The 14,165-nt window shown below is 32.8% G+C and overlaps 2 protein-coding genes across 3 annotated transcripts; both read left to right on the top strand.

Moving 5' to 3' along the window:
• Window positions 1-845: 845 nt before the first annotated feature.
• Window positions 846-7,249, top strand: LOC110999295 (Y+L amino acid transporter 2). Of its 2 annotated transcripts, XM_045634226.1 has the most exons (11): window positions 846-1,005; window positions 1,442-1,716; window positions 2,057-2,159; window positions 2,312-2,427; window positions 2,640-2,765; window positions 2,833-2,932; window positions 3,167-3,335; window positions 4,626-4,826; window positions 4,894-5,043; window positions 5,247-5,418; window positions 5,864-7,249. In XM_045634226.1, exons 2-11 carry the CDS (start codon window positions 1,512-1,514, stop codon window positions 5,923-5,925), a joined length of 1,404 nt encoding a protein of 467 aa, XP_045490182.1. In that variant the 5' UTR covers window positions 846-1,005; window positions 1,442-1,511; the 3' UTR covers window positions 5,926-7,249. The 2 variants fall into 2 exon arrangements, with proteins under 2 accessions (XP_045490182.1, XP_022123988.1); XM_022268296.2 differs by lacking the exons at window positions 846-1,005; window positions 2,057-2,159 and having other exon boundaries at window positions 1,611-1,716.
• A 339-nt stretch (window positions 7,250-7,588) lies between these two features.
• Window positions 7,589-12,847, top strand: LOC110999292. The gene is made up of 10 exons (XM_022268290.2): window positions 7,589-7,684; window positions 8,492-8,669; window positions 8,895-9,127; window positions 9,425-9,551; window positions 10,106-10,295; window positions 10,856-10,985; window positions 11,597-11,678; window positions 12,058-12,188; window positions 12,433-12,520; window positions 12,736-12,847. Exons 1-10 carry the CDS (start codon window positions 7,637-7,639, stop codon window positions 12,810-12,812), a joined length of 1,284 nt encoding a protein of 427 aa, XP_022123982.2. The 5' UTR covers window positions 7,589-7,636; the 3' UTR covers window positions 12,813-12,847.
• The last annotated feature ends 1,318 nt before the right edge of the window (window positions 12,848-14,165 follow it).

The raw sequence follows: 14,165 nt of genomic DNA, 5'->3' as shown, positions 1-14,165 counted from the left end.
TTACCGATGTAAATAGCATTAAAACAAATTCAGATGCAAAAAACAGTACTCGTAGTGCTTACTTATTATCAATATCACACGCTACTTCCTTACGAGATCTGCCTATCGATTCTGTAACACACTCTACAAATTCTCACCGCGGATTCCGCTCTCAAATCACTCCTGAAGGTGTCAGGTTACAATTTGGTATTCTGATAAACAATAACTAATACGATTTATACGATAAATTTATATCTAAATATATATCTATGGCGAGCATCCATTCGTAAGTAACCATAGTAACGTCTGCGTCGACCATTTTTCAAAATACCGCCTTACCCTTAAATATTTTAATTTTATGTACTCCAGAGTTAAGGTCGGTGGCGGTTGCTGGAGGAATATTTAAATAAATGATACCTACTGTTTGTTTTAATCTAGGTGTCAATTGGCTTTAATCGTTTGAAACATGAGTTTATAACTAACAAAATTAGGGGTAGTGGTGTTACAACGCCCATAAAAAACTAACTTGGCTTATTTCAGGGTTCTTAAATCTTCAGTGACACGTCAATATAAGTGTAGTAGAACTTTTAGACATTATTGGAACTGGGGGCTCATCCTATGTTATGTGATAATGCCCATGGATACTCAATGCTATAGGGCTCGTGACTGGGTGTTCAGCCTTTTAAGAATTGGTACGCTGGACAGTAAGTCGAGTGGTCGAGTTTCGAGGGTCATTTGTACATGTACAATCCTCCAACAAGCGACACCGAACTTAATTGAAGCCTAGGGAAATTATTGTTTAGTGACTTTCTGTGCACTACAGAACATTATTATTTTAGACTATTGAATGTTGTAATGTCAAACATGTAACCTCAAATCTGTCACCTGTGTTATGTGCTAAGTTTGTAAAGTGTTTTCACGTAGTAGGTACCAACCACCGAGAATTTCAAACTTTCTAAGCGATATGTTTAGTAAAAGTTACAAGAGTACAGTTAAAAAATAGTGCCTGATCACATTACATAAGGTAATCATTTTTGTTACATCTGTATCAGTGCCCCTCAATTTTTTTTCATGAATCTTTAAATCATATAACTTGCATGTTGCAAATTGGATACAAGAAATGCCCTCATTTTTTTGAGGACATTTGATCGGATCGGATTACTTACTTCCGTAATGTGTGTGTGCCGGTTAAGACTCCTGTAATACACAAAGTATTTGAGTGTCATACGGCTGTTTCCGGTAATTCTGAATTATATTTGAAACTTTGCAGCTCTTGTTTAAAAAAGCCCCAACAATCATGAATTTTTAAAAAAATTATTTGCAGGGGCAGGTCACACCAATTTACATTGATTCAACATACACAGTACACTCACTTATATTGTTATAAGACTTACTGTCTTTTATAATTTAGTTATTTAAACATATTTGCTAAAAGAATCTTGATCAATATTATTATTGCAGGTTGGGTTGGGGGTTTGTAATATTACAAGAGAACACTAACCTTTAAGAATACAAAGCTAATACTATAAAAAATGGCTGAAGAAAAGGTTCAAATGCGAAAGCAACTAGGTTTGCTTGAAGGAGTGGCAATTATTTTGGGAATTATTTTTGGAAGTGGAATATTTATATCTCCCAAAGAAGTTTTAGAAAAAACTGGATCTGTTTGGGGTGCTTTGTCAGTGTGGGCAGCATGTGGTGTCCTTGCAACTCTAGGTGCTATGTCTTATGCCGAATTAGGTATGCCTATATTTTTAAGCCTTACTTACTCATCTTAACTCCATTATAGTAAGTAAAATACTCTAAATTCATTGAATAGTAATAGTTGAATAATATATACATTTTCATAAAACTAATCATAAGTTCTATTTATTTGTGATTTATTTATTTATTAGCTTTATATTATTAATATTTTATTATATAGTCTTATAGAAGAATTATTTAAGATTTACGTCTACATCCACATTTAGGTACTTATTTAATTTCTGATCAATGCTTGGCACTAACAGTTCGCATTTTTTCAATTTTCAACCTTGGGGTCAGCCTCAGCTCTGTCTATCATTATATGTTCATATTTTAGGTACGGCTCTTGCTAAGAGTGGTGGTGATTATCACTATATCAATGAAGCTTTTGGACCATTACCAGCTTTTTTATATTTGTGGGATGCTAATCTTGTCTTTGTGTGAGTTGCACTACTGTCTACCATTAATTCATAAATAAATGTAATCATTTGGGATTTGAAATAACTACCTCTGCACAGATATCACATCATTTGTAATTTTGGGTTATGTATATATAAGATGTTTGTGTTTTAATTAAAATTTAAAATTTCAGGCCTAGTACAAATGCCATCATGTCAGTAACATTTGCTAACAATCTTCTGGAACCTATATTTCCCAATTGCCCAATTGATCCACTTTGTCAAAAATTAATTGCAGCAGTTACAATATGTAAGTCATTTAACGGTATTATATAGTATAAATTGTGTGTTGGGTAATTTTGATATTTTAAAAATTATATTGTGTAATTATTAAAATGTGTCTAAAGAAAGGTGCCCCTCAAATATAAAATGGATTCTTGAACTGATAATTAATTAGCATTGGACAGTGAAAGATTGAAATAAATTTTCTCAATAGTAATCGTTATCATTTAAATTTTACAGGTTTACTAACATTTATCAATGCATATGATGTAAAATTCACAACTCGCATCCAAAATGTATTTATGTTTACAAAAATTGCGGCACTTTTCATAATTATCCTTGGAGGAATAGCTTGGATGTGTCAAGGTAATGTATCAACAGGACTTCATTTTCTCTAGGAAAAACAATAAGCTAAGTTTAAATATTTTTACAGGAAGGTTAGAACATTTTGAAGATGGCTGGGCAGGTACCAAAACCTCTGTTAGTGATTGGTCTGTTGCATTCTACTCTGGAATATTCTCATATTCAGGCTGGTAATAATATATTTTACTATGTATTAAAATGATTATATATTTTAAAGGACAATATATTTTATTGTATATAAATTGATAATCTTAAAGAGTTAACTAGAAATGAGCACATTTTTATATTTACTGGAAGTAATCCTTTCCAAATCCACTATTTTTTTTAGTAAAACACAAGTGCGTGAATTTGCCGAAGCTGGGTGAAATTACCCTTTCAGTAGTAACATTCCTGACCTCTTCCAGGAATTACCTTAACTTCATGACAGAAGAACTCCGAGACCCATTTGTGAATTTACCAAGGGCCATCTACATATCTTTACCGCTTGTTACTGGGATATACCTCTTGGCCAATATATCTTACTTTGCAGTTTTGGGACCGGTCGGAGTTAGGGCGACAGAGGCTATTGCTGTTGTAAGTTAGGTTTTCTAAATAATTTATAACTTTAAACTGATGTATTTCCAGGTTTTAAATAATTATTTTATCATAAGCATTAAATAGTATATTTCATTACAAGTGCGGAAAGCCTGTCATTGCAACGAGTTCCGACGAATGTCTACCCGAGCCGAGGCGCAGCCGACGGTGAGGGTTGACAGTCGGGACAAGTTGCAATGACGGTACCGCACGTGTACTGAACGACTATTTTTAATACAGTTGCGAAAAAATTATGCAATTTAATTAAACTATTTGCTTTTTTTCTATTCTCTCTACGGAATAAATTCGTTGCACGTAGATATGTAGCGACTTATATGTTTCCGGTAAATTGTTCTCCGAAGCATTTTATGCAATTATACTGCGTTCGGGTGGTATTCATTCAAATAAAATATCGTCGAAATTACTTATTTTGTGCAACAAATAACTCAACTCGAAAGAACATTTTTGGAAAATAGCGCCACCCGCAAAGAATATGAGCAAAGCTTGTTTTTTCTTTTCTTCACCCATTCTGGGTAGGCAAAGGGAACTTGGCCCATACAGCCAATTCTTCAGTAGACTATTTTTATTGAAAGAAAACCAAATCTAACTCATTGAGTCCAATCATTAAATCTGATATTTAAACAAATAGTAGCTTCTTTTTAAAATATTTGCATGAATCATAAAAACTTCTGTGATTTTTTTTAGTAAAAACTTCATGGTTAGTTTTTTCTTTTTAATATTGTTTTTATTGATATGAAATATAAAAAACCTAACCTAACTTATTGAATCCAATTATTAGTAAACTTTTTAATAATACGTATTTGCATATATTATAAAATTCTTTTTAATATTTTTTTAATTGATATGAAATGAAAAGAAACCTAATCGAACTTATTGAATCCAATTATTATAATATTTAGAAATCATATATCATAAAAACTTCTATGAATCTTTTTAATAAAACCTTCGTGGTTGGTTTTTTATTTTTTAATACACATTGTTTTGACAGTTGGCAAAGAAAACGCACGAGTGCGGGAATGGCAAAGAAAAAGCACGAGTGTGTAATAGCCCACTTTCCGAACGCTATACCTCCCTGCAATATGTCACTTTTTGAGCAACTGTATTAAAAAATATATATTAAAACAAATTATATATACAATTATACATATACATTATTGGCGATTAATGGTTACAATAGAAGCCATACAATAATCATTGATTTGTTAAGATTAAGTTATGAAATACATTATATATTTAAATAAAATGCATTCTACTAAACTTATTTTTTAGGATTTCGCAGTAGTGGCATTGGGGTGGCTAAAGTGGGCAATGCCGACATTGGTGGCTATTGCTATCCTCGGTGGCCTTTCCGTACATATCATGACGTCATCACGGATGTGCTTCGCGGGAGCAAGAAATGGGCATATGCCAGAGCTTTTGGCGCATATAAATGTTAAATGTATGTCACCTATGCCTTCACTCGTGTTTTTGGTGAGTTTGAAAATGAATTATTTTATTATAAATGAATTTGAATTATTAATTTGCTTTTATTTTTTAGATGTTAATATCTCTAATAATGTTAATACCCAGCAACCTGACGTCGCTTATAACATATTGTACAGTCGTCGAGTCGTTCTTTACACTATTGAGTTGCAGCGCAGTCTTATGGCTTAGATACAAGAGACCAGAATTAGTCAGGCCTATAAAGGTATTTATAACATTAAAAAAATTCGTACAACGAAGTCTAGTCGTGCGATTTGAAATATCGTGTCTTTAATGTCAATACTGAGTAACAATAACTATTCAATGATGAAAACACTATTGAAAATAGATGGCAAATGTCAGGCAAATGCTTATATTGTTGAAATTATAAATAAATATAGGGAATAAATAATGTTTATAATTAATTAGGTATCTCTTTGGATGCCGATCATATTCGTAGCGGTCCTCCTAGTATTGATGATAGTTCCTGTTGTAAGTGAGCCAGTTGCTGTAATAGCTGGTGCTTTAATCACGCTCGCTGGTGTACCTGTTTACTTTGTACTGGTCCGTGATCAACCCAAGTACTTGGCTGATATTTCTGGTAGGTATTATAAGTATTTAGAATTGCACATATAATAATACAAGAAAAATAACAGATTTTGTAACTTCGAACAATTCTTGGTTAACTCAAAAACTTTTTTGCATCAATTTTGTTTGAACTAGTATTTTAACATTAAGATTTTAGCGAAGTTTATTTGTAGGTTTAGCTTGTATTTATTAATCGGCGACATTTTTATATACAGTCAGTTTTTTCTTACTGAAATTATATTTAATAAATTTTTACTCAGGTAATTTCATGCTTAAAACACTTTTGTCTTATAGGACGTAGATAAGATCTCGGAATAAAACATTTTCCGAAATCTTGACATCTTACAAGAACTATTTTGAATGCATAATACATAGGGAAACTATTTGATAACAAGGCTAACCAAACCAGCCTAATTGTGATGAACAATATGTTGTATTTATATACATTTTTTTTACAGTGAAATTTACGCATGGCTGTCAGAAATTATTCCTGACGGCAGTTGAAGACAAGGATGAGTAAGGTGCCATACGCTTAGCGGACAATCAAATTGATTTTTTTATTATATAATAGTCATGAGAGGAGTTCACTGAAGATCTAATATTTAAAAATGCTCTAAAAATGAGAGATTTTTTATTAATAAAGATCGTTCCAATACACAATTTTATATATAAAATTTGTAAATACTAATTCACAACGATTTTCTTTTTAATTGATTAATATACAAATGCAGTAGTAGCAATAGCATAACGTAGCAATGTTTTGGTACGGTTAAATACACAATGAAATTTTTTTAACCTCTTGGTTCAGGCCAGCCCTTGCACAAACAACACGATATAAAAACTAAGCCAACGGGCACAAACGGGTATGTATTGATATTTAATTGTTGATAAAATATCTCTTAAGTATTAAATGGAATCTCGAATATTTATGTTTATATTATAAATAGCTTAATCGCATCCAACATATGCTCAAAGTTTATTTAAGGTGATAAAAATTATCATATGACAATAAAATGTCACCCATAAGCCAGAAGGATTTATCAGATCAAGCGGTGAAGAAAGTTGTCTTACTTATAACTTATCACAATTTACCCAGTGCCTTACAAAGTAGGAAGTGTTTTTTATCAAAAATTGCAGTAACAAATTCAGGATTTAATTATTGAGAGCTCATATAGCTTTGCATTGTTTTGATACGCGATACAATCTCGAGTTATGATCTCCGAAACTAGAGGACGCCACCTTATAATGATTATAATTATCTAAAAAAGCAGGATAAGATTTAAAGTCGGGGCTTAGAAGATAAGAACAATGCCATATAAAGCTTCAAGTGTCGACTTATGTTCATACCTTATGAATTTATGTAACGGCTGATTGGGTTTTTGATAAAGTTTTAAATCTGTAATGCTTAACATTGCGGTGTGAACATAGCTTTATATACCTATGGAACAAGTTTCCGTCATTAAAAGATGTAGGATAAAATTAAAAAAAAACAAACTACTGTAATGTTAATATTGTTTTGTGCGATTACATTATAAACCTGCTTTTCTTAGATATAACTTTTTTTTACTTTTGAACTAACGTGATATTTGTGGCACTATGAAATTTACAAATACAAAGTTTCAAAGAACTATGAGAGTACAAATTGTATTACTCGAGTAAGAGCATACATTTCAGCCGAAGGCTAAATTATTATTTTAGGATTTATAAAACTAACGTAAGTTTTAATATGTAGCATTTAGATTTTTATTTATTGCCACTGTTGCTGTTTTTGTAACAAAGATGTGCCAAGTTTGTTGCTTTTTTATACAAATTATACGAAATAAAGCTGGATTTACCATGTTTAATTTATCCTTTCAACGACTTTTACTTCTCGTGAGAGAGATAGTGTTTTGTTGGTTCCGTCGTATCAGATTTCACCCATGTTACCGATAATATTGTTGCAATCTCGACATATTGGCACCTAGACATTACATAAGACCAAGTTCGTAAAAATTGGATGATAACGGCAAAAAACATAATCCCGGATAGGGTTCGCATCTTACAGTAGTAAAATTCTATATATTTTTCACTTATAACTATTTGAGACAAACATACAATATTATTGTGCTTTGAATACTATTGGTATATAAAATAATTGTTTCAAAGTAAAAGCTTATCAAAGCAATTATTTTTAACAAACCAATTAGGTTTTTAGAATGACTTTGTGAATGTTGTATTGCTAGTTGTGTGATATGAATAAAATAACATTGTTTGTATTTACCATAATATGGATTTCGAAGGTAAGACGACAATAAACTACGACTAGCCCTTATGCCGCATTTACATTCAGCCGTAAGCCGTAAGTATCGCGTTTATTGGATTTGGCTCTTAGCCTACGTTGCGAAACCATTAATTCATTTAGGTAACTTTATGTACACTTATGAACGATAAAAATGCTTCTAAATGTACATTTAATTATAGTTCTCAAATTGAGGGCACGGAACGGCGTAATTCCCCGTGACTGTTTTAAATAGGCAAGTTCTTTTTACAAATGTTTAAATCACATGCAAACATTACATAATACTCCTCATTACATGTTAAAAAAAATATTGTAATTCAATAAAATGAATAAAGGAAACCAAACTATGTACGTATGTATATACTGACATTTCGGTGGGAACAAGATGCATAAACGTACCATAAAGGAAGAAAAAAATTAATGCGCAGTGGGTGGGTAACAATCAACCCAAAATTTGGATTATATGGGACATTAATGGCTATTTAATATTAGCTGCATTACCCCTCTAGAGAACAACATACGACATCGCTATGAAAGAGAGTGGCGGAGAGCTTCTTGTTTTTGCCTTTCATATCAAAATTACCTAATGAAAATTTTGACATTAACGGGGCGTTAAAATCAACACGTATTGGAGATGCCGTTGGCTCAACAATCCATCGGACCGCGATTTCGTTTTACATTACGTTTTTCACACCTACTAGTAGTGTGCATATTTTTGCCATGCATTCTGTTCGTTTCCTAGAATTTATATTATTTGTTCAGATTTTAATTAACTACATAATTTTCGGAAACCACTGTTGGCTTGCAGAGCGATGCCTCTCGATCACACTTCAGCAACATGTCACATGAATTTACCACCCCGAAGGACGAAATAGGACCGATGCTTCCCGATGAAGGTTTTCAGGCTTCCACGGTAATCGCGGGGCTTATGCCAGATTCATTTGGGGAAATGTTTAATTTCCTGGATGGAGACAGTTTTGGAATTGGTAAGTTTTAGGTATCATATTCGCTTACCTATAAAAAAATGTGAATTTCCTGATTTCCATAGAGACTAAATGAATCCATTTATTAGTATGGGCTTTGACAAACAATCGTGTAAGGGAACGTTTCTTGTTGTAAAAGATGTAAATACATACCAGCTAATTATTACAAATCGGAACAAAAATACGTGACATCTGTATGTAAATATATTAGAAATAATGTTTACCCAGGACCAATGCACGAGTTCGTCTACGGATGGCAAGCGATAGTGAACACTATGAGCATGAAGAATAATGTCGAAGTTCGTAAACGAGCTGGATTGCAAAGATTCGCTTTGGCGGGTATTAATGGAATCACTTTGATTTCACATATCGGTGCAACGGAAATCATGATAAATGGCACTAGAACATACTGCTTTGGCGGTGTTTCGAGGCCTCCAGGGCGCAGGAGTGTTATTTGTAAGGTAACTCGATATAAAATTAATAACGGTCTTAGTAATTGTCACTTATATTTCAATGTCTAAAATTAAGTCACATTCGGCACCTAACACATTGATGTTTTCACATCGCCATCGGTTTATATCGCCATCGTAATATTCTTAATATTAGTACGAGGTGTGAGAATGACGGTGAGCTTTGCAAACAATGCGTCATTACATTTGACCTATCACAATCAAACTGAATAATAAAATCGGTTTTCGTTTTGAATTCTCACTCTCTAAAATTTTTAAGATGTCGTTGTATGTACTAATAATTTCCAGGGTACAATGTATCAAGAAGGGCGGTTTTCTTGTAAAGTGCCATATCTACGATATCCCACAGTGCTAGGTTACAGATATTGTATCGACAAGTATGCCGCTGTGAGCTCACTAGATGGTACCTACAAAAGTAAGCAACAAATCATTTTAGTCTAATGACTGTTTAAAACTAAAAACATTGTAAGCCCGATACTCCGGGGATGATTTTGTCAGAATAAGTGAGGTATGATAGTGATAGTGAGGAAAGATACTTATGTCTGAATTGGGGAAAGACTTCAAACTTTAATATCCAAAAAAAGCAGAATTAGGAAGAGTTAGCCCCTAGCCGCAGCGTGCTTCTCTCATACCTGAGATCTTAGATTTGAACCCCGGCTCTGCACCATTAGGCTTTTCTGAAGTGATGAAGATTCGTGAAGGAAAATGTCGTGAGGAAATCGTCGTGCCTTAGATTCATAAACGGCGTGTATGGGTCCTGAAGGTCCTACCTATGATCACCTACTTGCCTTTAAAAAAATGATCACTTAGCAGATAGATGTATAATAATATGAGGTTTTATATATACGATAATGCTAATTTTTTTAATGTTTATTAGTAAATAAAAGAACAAATTTGTAACTTTATTTATATACCAAATATATATAGTAAGTCATGTATTTTATCATTTAATTATTGTATGAACATCAGCAACATACTGTGCGCGTGGTGAATCTGTACCGAAATTTCACTACGACTATATTTGCGAACGGAGGGACGTCAAAATAAAACGCGTCAATCTCACGGATCCAAATGAGAGATTCAATCGACGCAACCCGGTGGTGAGGAGGGCTGAGTACTACCGGGCGCCATACGATATTCTTAAAGCATGCCCTGATTGGTAATCATAAATATATATTATAGTTTTTTATATATAAAACAGTGAGAAACGATTCTCTGAATCGTAAGTCACCGACGCCCTGACACTGCTAGATGGATCACGAGTGCGTTCACCGTTCGAGTGCCGTGCTGCTGAGCGTATGTGCCATAATTGCCAGTAGCATGATAGCACTCCCAAAATCAACGATTATTCTTGACATTTTTAGGCATACGAGCTAATGGCATAAACCTATAATATACCTACGCTGGCAAAGTGCGGGTTGGCGGACATGCCTGCATACTAAGAAACCTCAATTTCCTTACGATGTTTCCTTCACTTTAGGCGCTATCAGAGATACTTTTTGTAAAATATTCCTTCACCTATTGTGAGCCCTAAATATATATTACGTCACATGGCCTATATCCAAAAATATCATTATCACGCACCTATTTTAGTTTCCAGCATCTTTTAGCCTTCAGCCAGTGTCTTAAAACAGCAACGTCCCAACCTTTAAATAACTCTTACACGTGAGCCTTAACGCTAACAAACAAATCTTTATATATAATATGAATAATTGTTAGGTATGGCTGTAACCTTCGAATATCACCTGAATCCCTTCATCAGGACATTCCAAGTGGACTATTGGACGCAAACGGGACTGCTTTTGTGGGGCATGGTGGAAAATATTGGCTATCACTATATTATACACAGGTATACTACTGATCTTTCTAAACGGACTTACTGTTTAAATAATCATCAGTAAACTGATTCCAGTAATACAGTTTTTAAGCAATGGTCTAAGTATTTAGCGCTGTAACGATACACATAAGAGAAGATCCCTTTTTAAATTTTTATGTATAAGACATATATAATGTTATAAGGGTTCTTATATGTAAGAAAAAAATTCCATGATTACGCCGTACTTTCTTTCTACAAGTTTGCCTTGACAATGTGTTGTGAAGTCCCGTATTTTATATTAGGTATACATATAAAATTGGCGTATTTTCTTACTGGAACTGTCACTTTATTTATAGTATTTTTTTTAGTAATGGGATCAGTGAACTACCTTAAAGGTGGCAAAACAGCATAGAAAGCACTGATATATACTTTGACTAATTATATTTTATTTATATAAAAACTATTTTTGTTCCTCTCATACAAAACGCCAATTTCATATATAAGATGATGATATTATATATGATCGGATTTTTTGTCGTCTCTAGTATTTGATACAGAGCATAGCTCTAGTAGTAGTAACTAGTAGGTAGTGCTCAAGACGAATAATTTGTGATACGATTGTTATTTTAATTAAAACTTTTTAGTTATCAACGTATGCGATATACTTCCAAGCACACGGTGAATATCCTTGGCAATCCAATCGACCAGTTGTTTCTATAGACAAAGGTAAAGTAACATATTTTTGCGTTAGTTAGTTACGAGAAACCTCCGAGTTGATAAATGCAATTTTGTTTTTGTGCACTAACTTTTTTATTTCATCATCTGTTTTGCTATAGTATATTAATAACATAACTTAACTTAATCGAACGTCTTAACTTCGTAATGATATCATAACCTTATATTAAACAATAAATAGAAAGATTAATAGATCAACATTAGCCACGTTAGGATTGTATGTAGTCAATAATTTTATATTGGAAAGCACAGAAGTCATATAACTTAAATTCTTTAAAACATTACCTATCAATAAAAGAGATTCTAAAATATGTCTGGCTAGAGCTTCACGGCTAATGGAACTTCCTAACTGAACAAAAATTGCCTCTAGGTGGCATCTGGGAACAGCTTCTCAAAGCAAACATTGGTCCAGACATGAATTTACACTACAACCTTAACGGTATTTACAATAGATATCCAGGCGGTGTGGTTATGCCTGACATTATGAGGAATGAAGGACAGGTAATAATTTGCTAGATAGTTTTTTTTAGTGTTGCACAAAGAAAACGACTGTTCTGCTATGTCATTTTACTAACGCATTCATAAATTCTTTATAATCTTTAGAAAGAAGAATAATATTTTCAAAATCAATTCTTCTGTTTATCGCACAGCATAAATTATTTGTCAAAACAAAACAGTGAAATATGAATATACTAACACAGGGCTTAAATAATGTACATATATATATTTTTATTTTTTATTTTAGGTTCAGCCAGCGAATTTCAGAACCGAGACACGAGATGGTGCACCCGAAGAAATAATCTTGAATTCGCATCTTCCGGCAGATAGCTCTGGTAAATTTAACAATATTGATGTGACGTGCTGACTATGTTATCTAACATATTCGGTGAATATTCTTCAGATTTCCGAGTGAAAAAATAACAAGAATGTGATATAGCAATTGGCGTTTGGTGTCATACAAAGAAGTGTTATAAAAATATATTCGAAATCGTAGAACCTATTCTACAGAGATATACTTTAATTTGTCACTTTTATAATTTACTTTCAGGAGGAGACGGCAGTTATAAGTTTATCCACGATTCACAGATACAAGCAAATTTTGAGCATGGAAAGAATTTAAAATAATTGTAAAAATAACTACAAATCATTTTAAAATTAAAATTAAATTAAATTTGTTTTTTTTTAAGAACCCAATTGAAATAAATATAATAAAGGCATCTAATACATATAATAATATTGTTTTCAAATGCAAAACCAAATCTCAAAAAATCGTTTTTGTATGTGTATGGAAAATAATGAATTAAAAAATATATCCAAAAAATACCAGCCAATACAAATAATAAAACTTTTGTAATCAATAATAATAACTAGACAACCTTCGTTTTATATAGGTACTCCAATACAGTAAGTTCTATTACTCTTTTATTTTTGTAATAATCACTTATAAAACAATAATTTTATATTTAAATAAATAATGATGCTACTATAACAGTTCATCAAGACATACAAATGACATTATAGATATTGCATCGGATTTTTATTGAGATCTCTATCAAGATTTAATTATATATTTGTCCAGAAAAAAATAGCCATCTTAATAGAACAGGGTCAAGCTATAGAGCAAGATACGTACGGGATAATCAACGACTGATCACATAAACACGGTACATTTGTCAGTGGATAAAGACTTTGGAGTCGGTTCGGTTAACGAATAATTTTTTAATGTGGCAACGTGATCAAAAACATTGATGAAGTTGAATCATTTTTATTGAATGATCAGTATTTTGAAGGGATAAAGAATGATCCTCGGACAAGAGATAGATGCGGCGCAAGTGGGAGAATATTTCATGCTTTAACGATTTATTAGACGTCGCGTGATACGTCCAAGCTCAAAATGGTTGGCAGTGGTTTTACAATTATAAACTTGCGTACTAAGCAAATGTATTTAAGGGGCAGTAGGCTATTATAAGTGGAAAATTTAGTAAAAAAGTGTGTTTGTTGTCATAAGCTATTTTTTCCACATTACTATAAATAGCCCGTAACATCCCAACTATGGCGAAACGCCGATCTCATTTCCTTCCACAATTCCTACTGTGAAAAGCATTAAGTTTGTCCCACCCTATCTCCGTTTTAGATAGTCGCGATGTCCAATTGTACCTTGTGATAGTAATCAATTGGGAATGATCATCATCATATCAGTTTACAGTGGTCCTGGTGGACATTGGTCTGCCCATATATTTCTACAAAGAGCTTAATATGTATATAGGAATAGGATATAGGAATATCCATATGCCATGAGCCATCGGTACTACCTTATGGCGCAAGATTTAAAAATGGTATGAAAGTATAGAATAATTTTATGTAGGTACATAAATAAAACAAGGAGTGTACAGGTGTGAAAATTTTATTAAACTACACTAATTATTAAATTAATAATGTTGAAATCACAACACAAAAGCGTCAATTTTGCACTTTGTC

This window comes from Pieris rapae, chromosome Z (assembly GCF_905147795.1).
Source record: "Pieris rapae chromosome Z, ilPieRapa1.1, whole genome shotgun sequence".
Classification (NCBI taxonomy): domain Eukaryota; kingdom Metazoa; phylum Arthropoda; class Insecta; order Lepidoptera; family Pieridae; genus Pieris; species Pieris rapae.
Note: the sequence above shows the minus strand (reverse complement) of the source record. Positions and strands in the feature narration are given on the sequence as shown.